This window comes from Engystomops pustulosus, chromosome 3 (genome assembly GCF_040894005.1).
Source record: "Engystomops pustulosus chromosome 3, aEngPut4.maternal, whole genome shotgun sequence".
In the NCBI taxonomy this organism is placed as follows: Eukaryota; Metazoa; Chordata; class Amphibia; order Anura; family Leptodactylidae; genus Engystomops; species Engystomops pustulosus.
This window is the reverse complement of record NC_092413.1, coordinates 56767522-56791594: the sequence shown is the minus strand read 5'-3', so window position 1 is coordinate 56791594 and position 24073 is coordinate 56767522. Positions and strand designations below refer to the sequence as shown.

General features: G+C 46.5%; 1 protein-coding gene across 4 annotated transcripts in view; it reads right to left on the bottom strand.

The window, feature by feature from the left end:
* Nucleotides 1–24073, bottom strand: part of EPM2A (EPM2A glucan phosphatase, laforin) — a 64947-nt gene that overhangs the window by 7826 nt on the left and 33048 nt on the right. For all 4 annotated transcript variants that reach the window (XM_072140856.1, XM_072140855.1, XM_072140853.1 and 1 more), the window contains exon 3: nt 12775–12949. In XM_072140856.1, the coding sequence (XP_071996957.1) occupies nt 12775–12949 (175 nt within the window). The remainder of the gene's footprint in view (nt 1–12774; nt 12950–24073) is intronic.

Below are 24073 nucleotides of genomic sequence, written 5' to 3'. Positions count from 1 at the left end.
ATGAAGAACAGTGAAGAATAGAATAAAAACAGTGAACACAGTGAACACAGTGAATACAGGATCATTTAAGAGAAAAACACAGTGCAGAACACAGTGCAGAATAGATTACAGATGTTCGGCACATCTGCTTACTTGTCGGGAGATACGCGCGGAGCGGTGCGAACAAAATAGCATGTGAAGAACAATATATATGTGTGTAAAGAACACATTGCAGATGTTTCCATACATCTGCAATGTCTTCTTCACACATATATATTGTTCTTCACATGCTATTTTGTTCGCACCGCTCCGCGCGTATCTACCGACAAGTAAGCAGATGTGCCGAACATCTGTAATCTATTCTGCACTGTGTTCTGCACTGTGTTTTTCTCTTAAATGATCCTGTATTCACTGTGTTCACTGTGTTCACTGTTTTTATTCTATTCTTCAATGTTCTTCACATCTGCTAACTTGTCGGGAGATAATATACGCGCGCGGAACAGTGAAGAATAGATCGCAGATGTTTGCAACTTATCAGAAGACATTATTTTTCAATTAAATAAAACATTTTATTCCCGAACCTTGGTCCCTTTGAAAAAGTCCCATTGACTTAAAAAAACGCGCGTGAAAAACGCACCGAAAACGCAAAAAAACGCGAACAAAAATGAAACAAAAACGCAGCAAAAACGTCAGTTTTTCACGCATTGCACCCTGACGTGAAACGCAACGCTAGTGTGCAAGAGGCCTTAGACACTGCAGTCAAATATGGAGAGCAGTGTCTAAGTGGCTTCAGAGAGAGTGATACTTTTTTTATCTATACTATCTACACTCACCGGCCACTTTATTAGGTACACCATGCTAGTAACGGGTTGGACCCCCTTTTGCCTTCAGAACTGCCTCAATTCTTTGTGGCATAGATTCAACAAGGTGCTGGAAGCATTCCTCAGAGATTTTGGTCCATATTGACATGATGGCATCACACAGTTGCCGCAGATTTATCGGCTGCACATCCATGATGCGAATCTCCCGTTCCACCACATCCCAAAGATGCTCTATTGGATTGAGATCTGGTGACTGTGGAGGCCATTTGAGTACAGTGAACTCATTGTCATGTTCAAGAAACCAGTCTGAGATGATTCCAGCTTTATGACATGGCGCATTATCCTGCTGAAAGTAGCCATCAGATGTTGGGTACATTGTGGTCATAAAGGGATGGACATGGTCAGCAACAATACTCAGGTAGGCTGTGGCGTGGCAACGATGCTCAATTGGTACCAAGGGGCCCAAAGAGTGCCAAGAAAATATTCCCCACACCATGACACCACCACCACCAGCCTGAACCGTTGATACAAGACAGGATGGATCCATGCATACATGTTGTTGACGCCAAATTCTGACCCTACCATCCGAATGTCGCAGCAGAAATTGAGACTCATCAGACCAGGCAACGTTTTTCCAATCTTCTACTGTCCAATTTCGATGAGCTTGTGCAAATTGTAGCCTCAGTTTCCTGTTCTTAGCTGAAAGGAGTGGCACCCGGTGTGGTCTTCTGCTGCTGTAGCCCATCTGCCTCAAAGTTCGACGTACTCTGCGTTCAGAGATGCTCTTCTGCCTACCTTGGTTGTAACGGGTGGCGATTTGAGTCACTGTTGCCTATCTATCAGCTCGAACCAGTCTGCCCATTCTCCTCTGACCACTGGCATCAACAAGGCATTTCCGCCCACAGAACTGCCACTCACTGGATGTTTTTTCTTTTTCAGACCATTCTCTGTAAACCCTAGAGATGGTTGTGCGTGAAAATCCCAGTAGATCAGCAGTTTCTGAAATACTCAGACCAGCCCTTCTGGCACCAACAACCATGCCACGTTCAAAGGCACTGAAATCACCTTTCTTCCCCATACTGATGCTCGGTTTGAACTGCAGGAGATTGTCTTGACCATGTCTACATGCCTATATGCACCGAGTTGCCGCCATGTGATTGGCTGATTAGAAATTAAGTGTTAACGAGCAGTTGGACAGGTGTACCTAATAAAGTGGACGGTGAGTGTATATCTATACTTATATTTCCTTATAGTCTTCTCCAGTTGTAAGGGTTCAGATTAGAGAATCTGATCCCTTCAGCATCCAGAGAGGCACTAGGGCAGTGATGGCGAACCTTTTAGAGACCAAGTGCCCAAACTGCAAACCAAAGTCTACGCTATCATTGCAGAGTGCCAACCCGGCTATTGAGCCTATAATTACCGACAATCCCCCTCTATAAGGGACATATAATAAAGTAGTATCATGATAAATACCACCATACTGATAATAAACAGACCAATATCACTAATAATATCACTAAGCAGGAGCAAATACAGTGAGGAGCACTACCCCCATCCACTGAGGAGCAATACCCCCATCCCCTGAGGAGCACTACCCCCATCCACTGAGGAGCACTACCCCCATCCACTGAGGAGCACTACCCCCATCCACTGAGGAGCACTACCCCCATCCACTGAGGAGCACTACCCCCATCCACTGAGGAACACTACCCCCATCCACTGAGGAACACTACCCCCATCCACTGAGGAACACTACCCCCATCCACTGAGGAACACTACCCCCATCCACTGAGGATCACTACCCCCATCCAGTGAGGGACACTACCTCCATCCAGTGAGGGACACTACCCCCATCCAGTGAGGGACACTACCTCCATCCAGTGAGGAACACTACCCCCATCCACTGAGGAACACTACCCCCATCCACTGAGGAACACTACCCCCATCCACTGAGGAGCACTACCCCCATCCAGTGAGGATCACTACCCCCATCCAGTGAGGATCACTACCCCCATCCAGTGAGGGACACTACCTCCATCCAGTGAGGGACACTACCTCCATCCAGTGAGGAACACTACCGCCATCCAGTGAGGAACACTACCCCCAGCCAGTGAGGAACACTACCCCCATCCAGTGAGGATCACTACCCCCATCCAGTGAGGATCACTACCCCCATCCAGTGAGGGACACTACCTCCATCCAGTGAGGGACACTACCCCCATCCAGTGAGGGACACTACCTCCATCCAGTGAGGAACACTACCCCCATCCACTGAGGAACACTACCCCCATCCACTGAGGAACACTACCCCCATCCACTGAGGAGCACTACCCCCATCCAGTGAGGATCACTACCCCCATCCAGTGAGGATCACTACCCCCATCCAGTGAGGGACACTACCTCCATCCAGTGAGGGACACTACCTCCATCCAGTGAGGAACACTACCGCCATCCAGTGAGGAACACTACCCCCAGCCAGTGAGGAACACTACCCCCATCCAGTGAGGATCACTACCCCCATCCAGTGAGGATCACTACCCCCATCCAGTGAGGGACACTACCTCCATCCAGTGAGGAACACTACCGCCATCGAGTTAGGAACACTACCCCCAGCCAGTGAGGAACACTACCCCCAGCCAGTGAGGAACACTACCCCCAGCCAGTGAGGAACACTACCCCCATCCAGTGAGGAACACTACCCCCATCCAGTGAGGAACACTACCCCCATCCAGTGAGGAACACTACCCCCAGCCAGTGAGGAACACTACCCCCAGCCAGTGAGGAACACTACCCCCAGCCAGTGAGGATCACTACCCCCATCCAGTGAGGATCACTACCCCCATCCAGTGAGGGACACTACCTCCATCCAGTGAGGGACACTACCTCCATCCAGTGAGGGACACTACCTCCATCCAGTGAGGGACACTACCTCCATCCAGTGAGGGACACTACCTCCATCCAGTGAGGGACACTACCTCCATCCAGTGAGGAACACTACCTCCATCCAGTGAGGAACACTACCCCCATACAGTGAGGAACACTACCCCCATCCAGTGAGGATCACTACCCCCATCCAGTGAGGGACACTACCTCCATCCAGTGAGGGACACTACCTCCATCCAGTGAGGGACACTACCTCCATCCAGTGAGGATCACTACCCCCAGCCAGTGAGGGACACTACCCCCATACAGTGAGGAACACTACCCCCAGCCAGTGAGGAACACTACCCCCATCCAGTGAGGATCACTACCCCCATCCAGTGAGGGACACTACCTCCATCCAGTGAGGAACACTACCCCCATCTAGTGAAGAGCACTACCCCCATCCAGTGAGGAGCACTACCCCCATCTAGTGAAGAGCACTACCCCCAGCCAGTGAGGAGCACTACCCCCATCTAGTGAAGAGCACTACCCCCAGCCAGTGAGGAGCACTACCCCCATCTAGTGAAGAGCACTACCCCCATACAGTGACCAAATATCAGGGGCAATATGAAGGATTGTTGAATTCAATTTGGAGGGGGGCACCTGTGACATGCTGTCAGTGAGGGCAGTGTAGTGCACCCTGGCATCACTGGCAGCATGGCACAGCAACAAGGGATCCAGCCAGGGGCAGTATACATGTGGCCATGGGAAGCTGTCATAAAGGGCAGTTTGGGACACTAAACAATAAGGACCTGTAGTTGTTTAGTGTCCCAAAGCTGCCTGCTGCCTGTGTAACGCACACAGAACAGCTGCTGCTTCCATGTACTCACCGGGCGTTGTGTAAGCTCCGGATGTTCTGCCATCATTCTCACAGAGTTCCCGGCTGCAGGGGAGGAGGGGGAGGGAGTTGAGGGGCGGGCACTGACTTGCTCTGTGTCTAAGGCAGCACTTGTGAGCACAGAGCAGGTCAGATGCAGTCTACAGTATGAGAGATCACTGAAGCTCTCGGCAAGCGGCAGATTTTCCTGCATTGCCTGAGCTGCAGTGATTAACAGGGAAATGGAACGGGAAGATGGTACGCGTGCCCACAGAGAGGGCTGTGCGTGCCCTCTCTGGCACGCGTGCCATAGGTTCGCCACCACTGCACTAGGGTATTGAACCTCTCTCAAGTCTCTGGGTTAAAGATATCAAATAGTTGGCTATGAAATTAAATCTGCCCGTTTAGGTTGTCAAACTCCTAAATTTTGATTTTCAATCGAAGGATCAGATTCCTTATTTAGGTGTACATCTGGCCAAGTGGATTGATTCATTATATACTGCTAATTATCCCCACCCCACAACCACATTAATGAAGGATCTAACACAAAGGACCCCTTATAACCTATCAAGGTTCAGTAGAATCTATTCTATAAAGACAATCTTGCTTCCAACGCTTTTGTATATATTTGGACTTTGCCTACTCCCCTTAAAACTTTCAAGGACCTTGAACTTTCCAAGGGCCTTCCAATCCCTCGGCTTACTATGTATGCTCGACATTCACAGGGCAGTTTGGGTTATCCATGCCTTCAAAATTACTACTATGCTATTATGCTAGCATTTATTATTATACACTACAATATTGTCTTTCTTTTATCTTAGGTCCAAACTCCTGTTGTGGACAGAGATGGAATCCAGGGTATCTTTTCCACGTCCCCTCACCTCTTATTTTTTCCCCTCCCCTGGTCCTTTGCTCTTTGAAACAGGCATGGTAAGAGACAAACCTTGATATCACCCCAAAAGCCTCTATTTAATTTTGTGGGTAAATCAATTTTTATTGATTTAAATATTAAATATTTGAGCCTTTAGGTGGTGGTCCCCAAACGGTTCCTTAAAAGTGAGACATGAATTCCTGTAAATTAACACAATGGCAGCACTGACAGACAGTCAGTAGAGCAGTGGACATTAATTGCTAACCAAATAACTGGGCTAAGAGACAAGAAATTCTTGTTAAACTTGTTAAATAAAAGGATACATTTTTTTATCTTTTTTTTGTATACTTCTTTTTCATTATCCTGCCAAACAATAAAAAATTATGTATATATGCTGCATGCTTAAACCACTCTACATGCTTTATGTAACTGAGGAAGAGCTTGAAATGCGTTTTACTGAGCAAACCAATAAAGAAGTTTGATCGATACAAAGTTGCTACTTTGAGTGATTCTGGGAACCCCAATCCACTGAAGTTAACAGAGGCTAATGCACACCCCAGTAGCCTTAAAGGGGTATTCTCATCTGGGCATTCACATTCAGTTTCATTAATCTGCCATATATAAACATTTCTTCAATTAGATGTTATAAAAAAAAATGTTCCTGTGTGAAGATAATTTCTCATAAATGTAGTCATTTTGTCCCTTAGAAACAAGACTGCCTCCCTGGATATGGCCACCTCTGCTAGAGGGATTGCACAAAGAAACAAAAAGTTTTTGTACTTGAAATGTCTGGGAGTTCATGTCCCACAGCCACCCTGTGGTAATGATTGCTGAATCCAGGCGGTCAGGCAGGGCTCTATAACGCATGTCTGGCCACTGCTGCCAGAGTGTGACGTGGTCGTAACCGAGGAAGCTATCTCGTTTCTAAGGGACAACATGGCTATGTTTATAGGAAATTATCTTCACACAGGAACATTTTTTTTAATAACATCCAATTGAAGAAATGTTTATATATGGAAGATTAGTGAGACTGAATGTGAATGCCCAGACGAGAATACCCCTTTAAGGTTTTGATCCCTGAACAGTCTTGCAAAAGTAGTTGACTTAGTAGATAGGAAAGGAGTTTGTCTGTTTGACCTTTTCTGTGAGCAGGTTTTTCTTAAGTGGCAGCAGCTGCAAACTTTTTATCCTCTCTCTTGTCACGGGCACCCCCGCGATCCATACCACGGATCGCGGGTGCACCCGTGCCTCCGTTGCGGGCACCCTCGCGATCCATATCGCGGATCGCGGGTGCACCCGTGCCTCCCTCCGCTGCCCCAGTGCTGCTCCGGTGCACTCACCTCTCCTGGCTCCCGCTCCCGTCCGGACTGGGTCTCGCGCGCGGCCCCGCTCCCTAGGGCGCGCGCGCGGCACTGCCTCAAGATTTAAACGGCCAGCGCACAGGTGATTAGTATTGGTCATTTCCTGTTTTGTATATAACCCTTTGTTTCCCATCATTCCCTGCCGGATCTTTGTGCCTCTTAGCCTTAGAGAAAGCTTCCTAGCGAGTATTGCTGTGTTCCTGCGTATACCTGTATTCCTGCGTTCCAGTGTATTCCTGTGTGTTCCCGTTCCTGAGTCCTGTGTTGCCGTGTTACCTGTGTTCCTCCCTGTTGCTGTGTGCCTGTGTTCCCGTTCCCTCCTGCCTGGACCTCCTGTTGCTGACCCCGGACTTGAACCTGACGTTGCATCTCTGCCGCCTGCCCTGACCCTGTGCCTGGACCCGACTACGAGTTTGTCATCCGTTAAGGTACCTCGACCTCGGCTGCCACCGTGGGCTAGTCACACCTGGGAACGACCTAGTGGTATCCTGCCGCAGCAAGTCCAACCCGCTTTGCGGCGGGCTCTGGTGAAAACCAGGTGCCGCTAGGCTCCGGTTCCGGGTGTTGGCTAGTTACATCTCCCGCGGTGGTCCAGAGGATCCACTGATCCTAACAGTAAGATCCGGCCATGGATCCCGCCGAGGCTCCTTCTCCCAGTCAGCCTGATCTCGCCACCATCGTGATCCACCAGTCCCGGCAGATTGCAGCACAGCGGAATCAGCTAGAGCAAGTCACCGCCATGCTCCAACAACTACTTGCTACCCAACATCAGCAACAGTCTCCTGAAGCGGCCGCTGCGACCCCTGCTGCCCCGGCTTATCTTCCTGCTGCTGAACCCAGGCTACGCCTCTCTTTGCCCGGCAAGAATGATGGAGATCCAAAGATGTGCAGGGGCTTCATAACCCAGTGCTCCTTGCACATAGAACTGATGCCGTCGCAATTTGCCACAGAGCGGTCCAAGGTGGCATTTGTCCTCAGCCTTCTTTCCGGGAAAGCCCTGGCCTGGGCTACTCCGCTTTGGGACAGAGATGACCCGGTTGTGTCTAACCTCACTGCGTTTCTGTCAGAGTTCCGGTCAGTCTTCGAGGAACCAGCACGAGCCTCCTCTGCGGAGTCTGCATTGTTGAACTTGCGTCAGGGCAACTCATCGGTGGGAGAGTACGCAGTTCAATTCCGCACCCTGGCTTCTGAACTTGCGTGGAACGATGCAGCCCTCATCGCTACATTTAAGAAAGGGCTCTCTGCGCAGGTCAAGGACGCACTGGCAGCTCGGGATCTTCCATCTACTCTGAGTGACCTCATCACCTTGGCCACTCGAATTGATGTTCGGTTTAAGGAGCGAGCTGAGGAACTACGCTCCGAGTATCCCCAAGGCCGTGTTAGACGCATTCCTCGCCTGGCGCCAGTCTTCCAAAGGCCGCTCCAGGGCCCGCCTGAATCTTCTGCTGAGGAACCCATGCAGGTTGACCGAACCCGACTCACTCTACGAGAGCGTTCAAGACGCCGACAGGAGAACCTCTGTCTGTACTGTGCCAGCCCTGAGCATTTCATCGGTTCCTGTCCTGTCCGTCCTCAGCGTCCGGGAAACGCCAGCACCTAGGCTTCTTGGGAGAAGCGTCCCTAGGTGTAAATACAGCTTCTCCACGTCTGACTCTTCCCGTGCTCCTCAGCGTTGGCACCGGTACCCAGATCCAGGTTACTGCCTTCCTGGACTCGGGCTCTACAGCGAACTTCGTGGATGCAGCCTTGGTCTCTCGGCATCACTTCCCGGTGGTTCGTCTCGAGAAGCCATTGTCTATTGCCTCGGTCAATGGTCAGATTCTCTCCGTACCCATCTGGTTTCGCACGGAGCCCCTGCTTCTGCAAGTTGGTGCCCTACATCAAGAGAGACTTTCGTTTTTTGTGCTGCCCCAGAGCACATCTGCTCTACTGCTGGGTCTCCCCTGGTTGCAGCTTCATGCCCCTGTACTGGACTGGTCCTCCGGGCATATCCTCCGTTGGGGTCCGAACTGTGCTTCACGTTGTATGCAGATTCCCCGTCTGCTACCTGTGAGGACTTCGACTCTGGCTCCCAAGTCTCTGGAGGGTCTGCCAGCTTGTTATCGGGACTTTTCGGACGTTTTATCCAAGAAGCAGGCGGAGATTCTACCACCACATCGTCCCTATGATTGCCCTGTGGATCTTCTTCCTGGCGCCACTCCTCCCAGAGGTCGTGTCTACCCTCTTTCTGTACCTGAGTCTCTAGCCATGTCCGACTACATCAAGGAGAATCTGCAGAGGGGTTTTATACGCAAGTCCTCCTCTAAGGCTGGCGCAGGTTTTTTCTTCGTTACCAAGAAGGACGGCTCCCTACGTCCCTGTATAGACTATCGTGGGCTGAATAAGATCACGGTAAAAAACCGTTACCCCCTGCCGTTGATTACAGAACTCTTTGATCGCCTACGTGGTTCCAAGGTGTTCTCCAAGCTGGACCTCCGTGGTGCTTACAATCTCATCCGGATCCGCAAAGGTGATGAGTGGAAGACGGTGTTTAACACCCGTGACGGGCACTTTGAGTACCTAGTGATGCCCTTTGGACTGTGTAATGCCCCTGCTGTTTTTCAGGAGTTTGTGAACGACATTTTTCGGGACCTTCTTTATACTTGTGTCGTGGTCTACCTCGATGACATCTTGGTGTACTCTCCAGACCTTGAGTCCCACCAGGCACACGTACGACAAGTTCTAGGTCGACTTCGTGCCAATCACCTCTATGCCAAGTTAGAAAAATGCCTGTTTCACCAGCACTGCCTTCCCTTCCTTGGTTACATAATTTCCAACAGAGGCCTCCAGATGGACCCCGCGAAGCTGTCTGCAGTTCTTCAGTGGCCACGTCCTGAGGGTCTCCGAGCCATACAGAGGTTCCTGGGGTTTGCGAACTATTACCGTCAGTTTATTCCCCATTTCTCCACTCTGGTGTCCCCCATCGTGGCGCTCACCAAGAAGGGTGCCAATCCACGTGCCTGGTCTCCTGCTGCTGAAATGGCCTTCTCCAAGTTAAAGTCTGCTTTCTCCTCGGCTCCCGTACTCTCTAGGCCAGATACGGACAAACCCTTTCTTCTGGAGGTGGACGCATCCTCCATAGGAGCTGGAGCGGTGCTCACTCAGAAAGGGCCCAAGGGCCGAACTTTGACTTGCGGTTTCTTTTCCAAGACTTTTTCTCCAGCTGAGAGAAATTATTCCATTGGAGACAGAGAACTATTAGCCATCAAACTTGCTCTTGAAGAATGGCGATATCTTCTGGAGGGAGCTCTCCATCCTGTTTGTGTGTACACTGACCACAAGAATCTTCTGTACCTCCAGACAGCCCAGCGCCTGAATCCCAGGCAAGCCCGGTGGTCTTTGTTCTTCTCCCGCTTTGACTTGCTGATTCATTTTCGTCCGGCAGACAAGAATGTCAAGGCTGATGCTCTGTCCCGTTCGTCAGATGTTGTTGGAGATGAACCAGTTCCTCGGCACATAATTTCTCCTGATCAGCTTGTTGTTGCAGCTCCGGTGGACCTTCGGCAGCTGCCTCCTGGCAAGACGTATGTTAGACCTGCTCTCAGGAAGAGGATTCTGTCTTGGGAACATTCTTCTCGTCTGGCTGGGCACCCTGGGATGCAGCGCTCCTTGGCCCTCATCTCCCGCTATTACTGGTGGCCAGACCTGGTCAAAGATGTTCGGGAGTTTGTGGGATCCTGCTCCTCCTGTGCCCGCAATAAAGCCTCTCGTCTCAAACCGGCTGGACTGTTACTCCCGTTGCCGATACCCAGTCGCCCGTGGTCTCACGTGGCAATGGACTTTGTTACTGATTTGCCTGTCTCCTCAGGCAATACTGTCATCTGGGTGGTGACGGACCGGTTTTCCAAAATGTCCCATTTTGTTCCCCTTCCAGGTCTTCCGTCTTCTCCACAGCTTGCCAGTTTGTTCTTCAAACATATCTTCCGTCTGCATGGCCTTCCGCTTCACATTGTGTCCGATCGAGGAGTCCAGTTTGTCTCTAAATTCTGGCATTCTTTATGTAACCAACTGCAGGTCATCCTTGACTTTTCTTCTGCTTACCACCCTCAGTCGAATGGTCAAGTAGAGAGGGTGAACCAGACTTTGGGCTGCTACTTGCGCCACTTTGTCTCAGCCCGTCAAGACAATTGGACTGACCTTCTACCTTGGGCTGAGTTCTCTTACAATTCTCTGGACTCGGGATCTACTGTTTCGGCTCCGTTCTTCGTGGTCTATGGACGTATACCTCGCCCACCTCTCCCGCTGTCTACTCCCTCTGTTGTCCCTGCGGTGGAGGATCTGGTGCAGGATCTCAAGGCTGTTTGGGACCAGACCCGCCAGTCCCTTCTACGAGCTTCAGACCGTACCAAGACCCAGGCTGATAAAAGACGTCGAGCTCCTCCTGTCTTCTCTCCTGGTGACAAAGTATGGCTATCCTCCAGATACGTCCGGCTTAAGATACCCAGCTATAAACTTGGGCCCCGGTTCCTTGGCCCCTTTGAGGTAATCAAGCGCATTAATCAAGTGGCATACAAGCTCCGCCTTCCTCCATCTATGCGCATCCCGAACTCCTTTCATGTATCCCTCCTGAAGCCAGTCGTCTTGAACCGCTTCACCCAGCAATCCCCTCCTCCGGCTCCTGAGGCTGATTCTCCAGATGTATATGAAGTCAAGGAGGTTCTGGACATGAAGTTCGTAAGGGGTAAGCGGTTCTTCCTTGTAGATTGGAAGGGGTTCGGGCCTGAGGAGAGATCCTGGGAGCCTGAAGAGAATATTTTTGATCGGACTCTCCTCCAGAGGTTTCTTGGGACCAAGAAGAAGAGGGGGAGGCCGAAGGGGGGGGGGGGTACTGTCACGGGCACCCCCGCGATCCATATCGCGGATCGCGGGTGCACCCGTGCCTCCCTCCGCTGCCCCAGTGCTGCTCCGGTGCACTCACCTCTCCTGGCTCCCGCTCCTGTCCGGACTGGGTCTCGCGCGCGGCCCCGCTCCCTAGGGCGCGCGCGCGGCACTGCCTCAAGATTTAAAGGGCCAGCGCACAAGTGATTAGTATTGGTCATTTCCTGTTTTGTATATAACCCTTTGTTTCCCATCATTCCCCGCCGGATCTTTGTGCCTCTTAGCCTTAGAGAAAGCTTCCTAGCGAGTATTGCTGTGTTCCTGCGTATTCCTGTATTCCTGCGTTCCAGTGTATTCCTGTGTGTTCCCGTTCTTGAGTCCTGTGTTGCCGTGTTACCTGTGTTCCTCCCTGTTGCTGTGTGCCTGTGTTCCCGTTCCCTCCTGCCTGGACCTCCTGTTGCTGACCCCGGACTTGAACCTGACGTTGCATCTCTGCCGCCTGCCCTGACCCTGTGCCTGGACCCGACTACGAGTTTGTCATCCGTTAAGGTACCTCGACCTCGGCTGCCACCGTGGGCTAGTCACACCTGGGAACGACCTAGTGGTATCCTGCCGCAGCAAGTCCAACCCGCTTTGCGGCGGGCTCTGGTGAAAACCAGGTGCCGCTAGGCTCCGGTTCCGGGTGTTGGCTAGTTACATCTCCCGCGGTGGTCCAGAGGATCCACTGATCCTAACATCTCTCTAAGGATCCTAGTTCTTTAAATAATCTTACGGTATTAGAAGATACATGTGTAAATAAATCGAGGGGGGCCCAGGTAATATCTCCAAAATCTATTCTTGGTTCATAGACCCTGCAGGAAAGCTCTCTTATATGACTAAATGGGAGACAGAACTAGGAGAAGAATACCCATTGCAAGAGTGGCAAGATGCAGCAGAAAGCTGCTCTAAGCTTTCTTTCAATGTGTCTTTGATGGGGAGGGCTTTAACGTTTTAATGTGTCGGTATTTACAAGTAATTAATATTAAATTATTCCCAACCAATTTACAGAAACACGGAACGTGCACAAATATAAAATAAAATTGCAAACTCTTATACAAAAATGGGCTTATATAGAACTTTGGACATTATGTGAATGCTTAATAGTACCTAGAGAAATGCATGGCCTGATTATCTGCAATGTGAAAGTAGAAACCTGTAGTGTGCTTCATTTCATCAGTATGTCCAGAGGTTTCAATCCAATGTCCTATAGGATAGCAATAAACACCATCCACTATGTTACGGTCTTCGTAAACACAACAGCGGTCATGGTGAGGTCCATTACCTGCAAATATAAACATACCTTTGTAAGCCACAAAAAAAAAAAATAATACCCTGTTTAGAAGACCCTAAATACAAAACTTTCATGTGGGGCATGCTCTTGAGCTAAGCTTAGGGCCTGAGATGGTGGTACTCAGCAAATGGAATAAATTTGTGGTTAGTCATGAAACCTCCACTATATATAATCAATGCAGCAAAGTTGGGGATAACAATATGGAGGGCTAGAATGCTAAAATGTAACTTTTATTTATAAATCACATTAAAAACCCACACTTTAATGCAAATTGAAAAAAGTATGTAAAAAAAAAGGGTAACACTGAGTACACTTAGATGAATACCCGGCGGAAGTATAAGTCTGTGATAACAAAAACAAGCATGAACACCAATCAATATGGATTAGGTCACCAAGATAAATGGTCATCTCCTACCATGACTCAGGTGTCTCCAAGCTCAGCGGGTGGGTAGTGGGGGCAACGTGGAACTATCCTGTCCCTGAGGCCACCCCTTTAACTCCCGCCCTGACAAGGGCAGTCCACATCTGTACTTATCATTGATAATGTATGCCCCCTGTCAGCGCCACCTTCCCTGACGCGTTTCGTCACCAGACTCCTCAGAGGGATAAATACTGATGTCGCCGTCCGTTACTCTGGATTAGGCGTTCATGGAGCATATAAAGACATACAGTGATGGTGAAGCTTGTTGTCCACAATGCTTCAAAGATAACTGCACATCTCCTGTCCTGGTGGTGGACCCGGAGATTTCATGTGTAGGCTGGCAGTAGTGAGCGCCAGAGTACAGGCACTTCCGCCTTAAAAGGACCAACAGCCCCGCCTCCGCTAGCCCATGAATGGGCACACCTCCACCACTACCTTGCTCCTATAGGTCAAACCTTCGTCCGTTGTATGAGAGCGGCGGACCGCGTTGTAAACACCTCCTGTGACGGACCTGAGTGAGAAAGGCTGGCCAGGAACAAAAGGGGAGGAAGCGCGCATGCGCGGAATCGACGGGGGAGGTCTGAGATGGTGGTGCTTAAAGGACATCTAGCACCTGGATCAAGGATTGTAAAGCAAACACACTGACATACTGGTGTGTGCCCCTCTGGATGGATCTGCTCTTTTTTTAGCTTCTTATCCCCTGGTTTTTACAGAAAAAGGCAAATGATCCTTAGGGTTTCTGGTTTCCATAGGTGTTAATGGAGCCAGTAGCCTCTCAAGGCTTATTTGCATAATTTTAAAGCCTTTTTTTCTTAAAAAGAAGGGCATAGGAAGCTTAAAGAAGAGCAGGTCCTGCCAGAGGTGGGGGGCCAGTATGTCAGTGTGCCTTGTCTACAATCCTTCATTCTGGTGGTAGATTTCCTTTAACAGAAGACTAAATATACACTCACGGCCACTTTATTAGGTACACCATGCTAGTAACGGGTTGGACCCCATTTTGCCTTCAGAACTGCCTCAATTCTTCGTGGCATAGATTCAACAAAGTGCTGGAAGCATTCCTCAGAGATTTTGGTCCATATTGACATGATGGCATCACACAGTTGTCGCAGATTTGTCGGCTGCACATCCATGATGCGAATCTCCCGTTCCCCCACATCCCAAAGATGCTCTATTGGATTGAGATCTGGTGACTGTGGAGGCCATTTGAGTACAGTGAACTCATTGTCATGTTCAAGAAACCAGCCTGAGATGATTCCAGCTTTATGACATGGCGCATTATCCTGCTGAAAGTAGCCATCAGATGTTGGGTACATTGTGGTCATAAAGGGATGGACATGGTCAGCAACAATACTTAAGAAGGCTGTGGTGTTGCAACTATGCTCAATTGGTACCAAGGGGCCCAAAGAGTGCCAAGAAAATATTCACCACACCATGACACCACCACCAGCCTGAACCGTTGATACAAGGCAGGATGGATCCATGCTTTCATGTTGTTGACGCCAAATTCTGACCCTACCATCCGAATGTCGCAGCAGAAATCAAGACTCATCAGACCAGGCAACGTTTTTCCAATCTTCTACTGTCCAATTTCGATGAGCTTGTGCAAATTGTAGCCTCAGTTTCCTGTTCTTAGCTGAAAGGAGTGGCACCTGGTGTGGTCTTCTGCTGCTGTAGCCCATCTGCCTCAAAGTTCGACGTACTGTGCGTTCAGAGATGCTCTTCTGCCTACCTTGGTTGTAACGGGTGGCGATTTGAGTCACTGTTGCCTTTCTATCAGCTCGAACCAGTCAGCTCATTCTCCTCTGACCTCTGGCATCAACAAGGCATTTATGCCCACAGAACTGCCGCTCACTGGATGTTTTTTTCCTTTTCGGACCATTCTCTGTAAACCATAGAGATGGTTGTGCGTAAAAATCCCAGTAGATCAGCAGTTTCTTAAATACTCAGACCAGCCCTTCTGGCACCAACAACCATGCAATGTTCAAAGGCACTGAAATCACCTTTCTTCCCCATACTGATGCTTGGTTTGAACTGCAGGAGATTGTCTTGACCATGTCTACATGCTTAAATGCACTGAGTTGCCGCCATGTGATTGGCTGATTAGAAATTAAGTGTTATCAAGCAGTTGAACAGGTGTACCTAATAAAGTGGCCGGTGAGTGTAAAATTGCTGTGTTAAGTAATCACACATTCTGGAAAAAAGATAGTGTAGAGTTCAGTTTTTAATTTTCCCTTTAATGTCCACCAAAATGGAGCAGAAAACATACATCCTAGAAAGTCCACAAAACACAGGCTGCCATTTAAGTCCACTCATTAGGTCTTGCCAGAAGCAGGGCCTTATAGGTTTCTAAAAAAAAAAACCCTTGCACAGTGCTTATTAATGTAGTAATGTGTATTACATCTTAGTAATGTACACTAAGTAAACTGAACTTTTTTTTAAAGTAATGTAATGTACATGATAAAACATAAAAAAGTAAAATGTATTTTACGTGTAACTAAAATTCAAATAAAATAATACATGTATTCAAATTTCATTATGGACGTAACCACCTAATCTAAAGAATTAAGAAATTGAAAAATTCTTTCCAGGAAAAGTATTAAAACAATAAAAAATATTTCAAAGCATTGAAAAGTGTTCATTCCATCTCATAAGCAGTAAATAGAAGTCATTCAATGGGGCAGAGTTATCAAAAGTCTAGTAAGGTAAAACTAGACAGTCCTATGATGCACAAGATTCATATAAGAGTGTGATGCTGGACATACTTTGCATATCCTATTAGTTGGCTTATTTGGCACCTAAACACTGGGACAAAACTCTGTCAAGATACCATTATTTTTGGAGCAGAGACCTTTTTGGTGTGAAGCCACACCTGTGTTCATAACCCATGCTATGGAAATGTCATAATAGTAGTAGCAGTCCATGAAAACTGTCTAAAACCCTTGATAAATGTGATGTAGACAGTCTTTTTTAGAGCAAATTAGGACATGATCCTGTCATAAACAGATTAGTAAATCTGCTCCTTGGAATTGTAAGCATCCATAATAGTGGCAGTGGTAATTACAAATTCAACTCATCCCACAAATAATGTTATGGCTCTAGTAGCCACAAAAGCTACAAAAATAGTAACAATTGATAATTGAATACTTGAGGATGAAACAGAACATGAATTCGAAAGCTTACATGACACCATTTCACTCAATTCATTTCTAAAGGTTTTGCCAGAATAATAGAAATATTCCTCAACTACTAATCTCCACTTAATTGACCATCCATCATCTTCTCCAAAGCTGTGACACTAATGGTTTTCCAGACCAAATATTCTCAAAGATGTAGAAGTGACGGATGTCCAAGACTGGTAATTGTATATAATAAAACAAAATAAAATGTTTCCTTAAAAGTGAGACATGAATTGCTGCAAAGTAACACAATGGCAGCACTGACAATCCGTCATCGGAGGTGTGTAAAGATTCATTTGGGTTTAGAACACATTAAGCCTTTCATTTTTTCTAAAGTGATTAGGAGGCAGTGAACATTAATTGCTAACCAAATAACTGGGCTAAGAGACAAGAAATTCTTGCCACAGGCAGTTCATGTTGTACATGAAGACATCTCTCAATGCTGCCTGACAGCTGGCTTAAACCAATTGGGGGATGGTTGCAAAAACTATTGCTTTACTGCCTGGTTGTCTACAATGAAATTCTGACATCTTTATTTCTATAGGAATTTTCATTTTGTAGTTTAATAAATAGAGGGCTACTTTCACACGAACGTGTACCCACCGGGCTACGTTCGCCGCAAAGGAGAGGAGGAGTGGTGATCCCTCCCCTCCCCATTGTGATGAATGGCGCAGGGTCCCGTAACACCGGGAAAGATAGGACATGTCTGTGCAGCAGGTCTGCTGCACAGTATCGCTCTGTGTGCCCGTTGCTGTCTATGGGGGATATATGTATAGACTGCAAACACTGCACCTGTGGTTCGCCAGGGGAAAGACTTCCGAAGCCATTTGCTGGTGGCTTTAGGCTTCATGCAAATGAATGTAGAAATTGTCTGTGTGCTATCCGTTGATTCCATGGTTTCCAGTGGCCTGTATGTGAGCCTACTGCTGGTCCTTCTGGCGCGTTTTTTGTTAGAGGGAAGTTTTCCGCATGTACAGAAGCTCAAGGTCCCCTGCTGGCTTCATTGAGCCTTGGGAACCACTGCGCCTTTGTGGGCCATGCCGTCGTGTTGACAGGCAGCATGGACGTTAACAGAGGCTACTCCATGCCCCAGTAGCCTCTGCAAGTAATTAACATAAAAATATTAAAAAGTATTAAAACTCAGGGGTTAGGCTCTAGAAAATAATAAAAGGTGATTAAAGATTAGTTACTTTTAGGAAATCTACCATCAGGACCTATTAAATAAGTAGATTCTCGATTGTAGATCTACTATAAGCCAATTGAAAAACGGACTGTGCCATGGCCAGATTTCACCGATCGATTACTGTGAAGAGGATGAGACTCAGTGATATGTGCATCACAGTGATATGTACATGACTCCATGGTGTTTTCCACCCATGTTACTTAATCTGTTTAGGTCAGTTGGCACCTATCTGTGGTGGCTCGGGATATACAATATGACTATATCCAAACAGAGTTGTATTGAAAGCTTCACATATGGCAAATTTGTTTAGAGGGAATCTGTCACTACATGTTACTCCATTAAAGGGAACCTGCTAGCAGTAACCTAATAAACCACAACATGTATGTTGCGGAGCTGCTGAACACCTTCTAGATCATGTTTTTTTCAATGACCCGGTGTAGTGGTCGTATAAAGTCAAGGAGGCGGAGATTTTAATACTGAAGTCAAGTTTCTTCCTCAGAAAGTCCCATTCACAGTAATTGATGTTCCTACATACAGATACATAACTAACCAAATTTCCTGAAGTCCAATGCAGGATGTCAATTACAGAGGAGGAGGAGGAGGCATTCAGAGCTCCCCATCTTGACTTCAGTGTTAAACTCTATGCCTCCTTGATTTTATACAACCAATTTATTTTCTGGATGATGCCATCCACTGGACCATGAAAGAAACAAAAACTAGAAGGTTTTATGCTATTTGACAATACACTGGTAAGGTAATGGTTTATTAGGTGAATTGCTAATAACAGGTACCCTTCTATTCTTTATATGAAATTTCACCTGTTTACCTGGGAAAAAAAGTTATATTTTGCCTTAGATGAGTCAAGTTTAAAGGCTGCACTTCAGATGCACCTGTCTTCTGTTCTGAAGTACATGCTTTTGGTGTCATGTAAGAATCGCATCTTCTAAATCACAACAGGCTTATGATTCTGTAATTTACAGTTAAAGACATTGTTGGAAATGTGAGCTGCAGATAAAAATCCTTCACAGCCTTCACAGAATCACAAGCTGAATCTTAAAAATTTGATTCTTATCTTTAATAAGGGACTAACAAAAGACATGTTACTAGGTACTATAGAAATGAAGATAGGAGAGTCTGAAATGACCCTCAGCTGAATCCCACACAGGTCAACATCTGCAGTTTGTATGTTCTCTCCATGTTTGCATGGGTTTCCTCCGGTTTCCTCCCACACTCCAAAAAACATACTTTTAGGTTGTTTAGTTTGTGACCCCCATGGGGACAGGGACCGATTTGACAAGCTTTGTGCAGCGCTGCGTAATCTGTGTGCGCTATATAAATAAAGAATTAATACTGTTAAGTGTGACCTTTCTAAAACAAAAAAAAAAAAAAACAAGATGGATTTAGAGAAATCTAGATGGCAATCATAAAATGAAAGGTCTTTGATGGTGCCATTTGTGGACAAATTGCCTTGAAGGCTTTTTTTTAGCTATAAACATTCAACAACATTCAAGAGAAAGCTAAATATATAAAAATAATGAAGGTTTGATGGAATTTCACAATAAATTGGTACCAAAATCTAGACCAAGGTCATTAATGTTTTCTTGCCTCAAGCACCAGAAGATTAAATTAGTCACTCAAGGTCATCCAAACTTAAAAGCGATTCACAAAGGTCTCCTAGGAAAGTGGGAGTACAAGGTTCATTATTCAAAAGCTCACCTGATAACCGATGCAATCTGATAAAGTAATTTACACTGAGAGATGCCAAGGTGTAATTAACTTACATTAACCCAAAGTGTCATTAACCTACCTTCCGAATTAATTGGCAGGAACACAGCAAAATTCAGCTATACCTAAACTACAAAGTGAGCCATAACTGTAAATAATAGGCTTTCAAAATCAAATCATTTATTACAGTTACTATTTTTGGATGAAAGATGCCATATAATGTCACAAAAACTTGGTTCAGTACAGTTATCAATTTAGTGCAGAAAACACACAATGAGGTTTCAATGATGATAATCAAACTATTATGCTTATACTATCTTTCAATATAGAATTATGGAAAATGAATTATCTCAAACTATCAATTATTATCTATTAGCACATAGATTGTAATAGAAAAAAAGATACAATCCAGCACTTGTACATAATAAAATTACTTTCCTCTTTATTGAATAATCATATAAAATTGGTCACCATATAGTGGTATCTACAAACAGCTGTTTGTGGATACCACTATATGCTGACCAATTTTATATGATGTGTAATACCAATGTATTGGCAATCTTTTTTGTTAAAATAGTTTCCCCAACAATAATCTGCTCACAATGAACCAAAAAGCACATGACCTTTGGGATTGTTCACCTGCAAAATACTTGGTATTTAGTCACTTTGGGCTTCTTATGCATTTTTTTATTAACTTCCATCAATAAGCCAGAATCTCTTCACATTTGAGTCAAACTGTCATCTGGAAAGAGATTTTCGTGGTTTTTCCATTACAAAATGTATGGCATTTCCACTGCAAATAAAAAAGAGGTAGCTGGGCATGTGTCACGGTGCTCCTGCTACCCACATGTCGGCACACCCGTGCCCTTCGAGTGGCGGGGGCCCTCCCTGACCTTGCTTACCTCTCCACGCTCCTGCTCCTGTTCTGGCTTTCCAGCACCCGTGTCCCCATTCCCTAGGGCGCACGCGCACCAGCAAACTTAAAGGGTCACCACTGATTGGCGCTGGCCACTTTCCAGGATTGTTTAAAAGCCGGATTCTCCGAGCATTCCCTGCCGGATATTTGCGCTCAGTGCCTCAAAGAAAGCCATTTCCTGTGTGTTATTCCCATGTATTGACCTTCTGTTGTGACCCCGGACCTGACCTCCAATGCCAGTCCTAACCTCCTGCTCCGTCTCTAACCCTGAACCTTTGCCGCCTGTCTTGACTTGCTGCCTGTCCGACCATGAGATTGCCTGCTGACTTTGTACGTCGACCTTGGCTGCCACCATGGACAAGTCGCACCTGTGGAAAGACCTGGTGGTACCACGCCGCAGCAAGACCAACCTGCTCAGATTCCGGTCCCAGGTGTGTCATCTGACAGCATGCACATCTTCCGCAATATACATTTAATGCTAAGGGAGTTCAGAAAACACTTCAGAAAATGCAATTGCATTTGAGTTTGCCATTACCCAATAAGCAAGGTTGGGGAGGCTGGCATATCTACTTCAATCCAAAACTAGAAAAATGGTAGCATTATTTGTAGAGAGAGTTAATGTACAAAAATAATTGTGCCGAGTTTGCTTAGATTGTTGAAGAAAAATCGTTCAGATCCATCTTCAGGGAGGAACAGATGAGTGGGATGAGAAACACAGAATGAAACCTTAAGCTCATTGGAGCTCTGGCTTGACACGAAATGCTTCCGCTCGCCGAGAGCTCCAGTGATCTACCTGTCAGCTGCATCTGCCTAGCTCTACTACCTCCCCATCATCCACTGAATCGGAAAGATGGAAGAGAGTGAGGCAGAATGACCGACGTACACTGCAGCAGCGCTGAGCAGTAATAAGTCATAAGTGCAGTCACTCAGTAGGAGGTCATTAGCTGCTCTGTGTGTTTTTCACAGACAGCAGTTGAGTGTCCAAAGTTGTAAATTCTTAAAGAGCACCTGTTAGGTGGCTTTGGGACACTAAACAACTATAAGTCTTTAATGTTTAGTGTCCTCAATTGCCCTGTATGAAAGCTATCCATAGCCACATATATACTTCCCTTGGCCCAGATCTCTTGTGGCTGTGCTATACTGCCAGTGACCCCAGGGTGCACTACACTGCCCTCACTGACAGCAGGGCACAGGCGCGGAGAGGTCCATACCAAGGAAATATATGTGTGGCCAAAGACAGCTGTCATGTGCTGATTTAACTTTGCTGTTCAGTGCCTGCAAACATGCATGTAATATTCCTCACTGTATGGCGGTAGTATTTCTCACTGTATGGTGACCATATTCCTTACTGCATAAGGGTAGTATTCCTCACTGTAGGGCAGTAATATTCCTCACTGTATAAGTTTAGTATTCCTCACTGTATGACGCTAATATCCCTCACAGTATGGCGGTAATATTCCTCACTGTATGGCGGTAATATTCCTCACAGTATAAGGGTAGTATTCCTCACGTATGACAGTAATACTCCTCGCTGTATGGGAGTAATATTCCTCACTGTATCGCGGTAATATTCCTCACTGTATTACGGTATTGCTAGTGCTTCATCTGCTGCGACACAGACATCAGCTACACAAGTACCTGACATGCTGTGTTCTCCTGTACACATGTGAGACAGATATCAGCTACACATGTACCTGACATGCTCTCTTCTCCCATACTCATGGCTGCATCCTGTAGAAGTTGAATCTCTGATACACACAGACTGCAGAGGGCATGGCTGCCAGAACCAGATAGTACAGAGAGGATGCAGCACCAGGAGTGTCTCATCATTATACAGGCTATCAGTCATGTGTATAGGATCATCTCATACACACACAGGCTGCAGGGGGCGTGGACGCCAGCACCAGGGGTGTCACTTCATTATACAGGCTGTCAGTCAAGCACTGGGGGGCGTGGCTGTGCCCAAAACTCATGAATAAGCTGGACTGCTGAATATGAAAATGAGTCATTGGACCCAAGTCAGGTTGTTTGCATACAGTTTTAGGATCTCTTAGGGGCAATGCTTTCTCTTTAAATGACCGAATCCGATATCTGGACATATTGGGGCACATTTAATAAGGGCCTTGTGCCAGTTTTCTGTCAGACTTTTCACATTCTTTTTAGTGCAAACTGCTTGCACAGGCATTTAAGAATTTTCTGCACCACAAATGTGTCCTACGCGACCCTCTTGTGGCGCAGCTGCACTAGGCATCATGCGACACAAATTAGAGGGAGCTCCGGTGCGCAGTCAGACCGTGCACCTAATTTAACATGCAAAGTCCAACAGATTTGAGTTACACGCCCCATGTTAAAGGTGCACCCAAAAAAAAAGTGATGCACTATCTCAGTGCAGTGCAGAGGGCGACATATTCATAAAGACCGTGCACCAAAAATCCAGAATCTGCCACACTACACAAGAAACCGCATTTATAGCAGCTTGTACAGTTAATAAATGTGCCCCATCATGTAATTTTTACTTAGCTGAATGGTAGAAAAGCCGTATGGCACACACTCTCTCTGGCAGATTATCATCTTCTAGCTGCAGCCGATACAATACAGTGATACTTCAATGCATGTATCTTAGAAGTGAAAACGTCTACTGGGTTCTGTAGTACTACAAGGAAAGTACTGTATGTGATGTGGTTACAGAAAATTTCTCCTACATTCGGGCTTCAAATTTTCTATTCTCAGTGCTTTAGCGTGGAGATAGTCCAAAAAGCATTAATCCTTGAACAACCAGGCCCTTTTTTGTTTTTGCGTTTCCATTTTTTACTTCCCACCTTCAAAAATCTAAAACCCTAGAGATGTGTGAGAGCTTGTTTTCTTCCTAACAAATTACACTTTATAGGGATGGTATTTAATATTCCATGTCATATATGGGGAAGCAGGATAAAAACCCAAATCCAGTGAAAAAAATGCATTGGCTCCATTTTCTTGTGGGCTTGGATTTTACAGCTTTCACTGTGCTCCCCAAATGACATGTTTCCTTTATTCCTTGGATCCGTCCGATCACAGGGATACCAAATTTATATAGGATTTTATAATGTCTTCATACATTTACAAAAATTAAAACCTCCTGTACAAAAAAAAAATATATTAATTTTGCACACACAGCCCTGACTTCCATGCCTGGAACAGTGGCTCCCTTGCAGGTGACTTTCTGCTTTAGTGGTGAATTAGGGGAACTCCTTGTATAGTAAGCACCCAGACGTGTAGGATTTTATTAATGTTTTGATGCCTGTGTGTAAAGGCTGTCGTTTGTTAATACCTGCTGCTTGAATAAATGCAGAAGAGACCTGTTTTGGACTGAACTTTGGTGTCACTGGGGCTTATTTACTAAGGCCCCTTTTACACTTGCGTTTTTCACGCGTGCTTTTGACGCGCAGAACTTGCTTTGCACTCTGACCCATTGTAATCAAAGGGTCTTTTCAGACTTGCATTTTTTTTTTACGCGTGTTTAAATCTTGACGTGCTCTACTTTTGCAAGTCACGCGCGTGATAAACGCACCATGCAAGTCTATGGAGATCAGGGCCAGATTAAGGGTGGTGGGGGCCCCTGGGAGCCTTTCTCACAATTTTTTGTAAATGTTGCTTGTAATACACGCACCCCCATCCCCGTAAAGAATATATACAGCCTCCCAGTAAACAGTGCCAC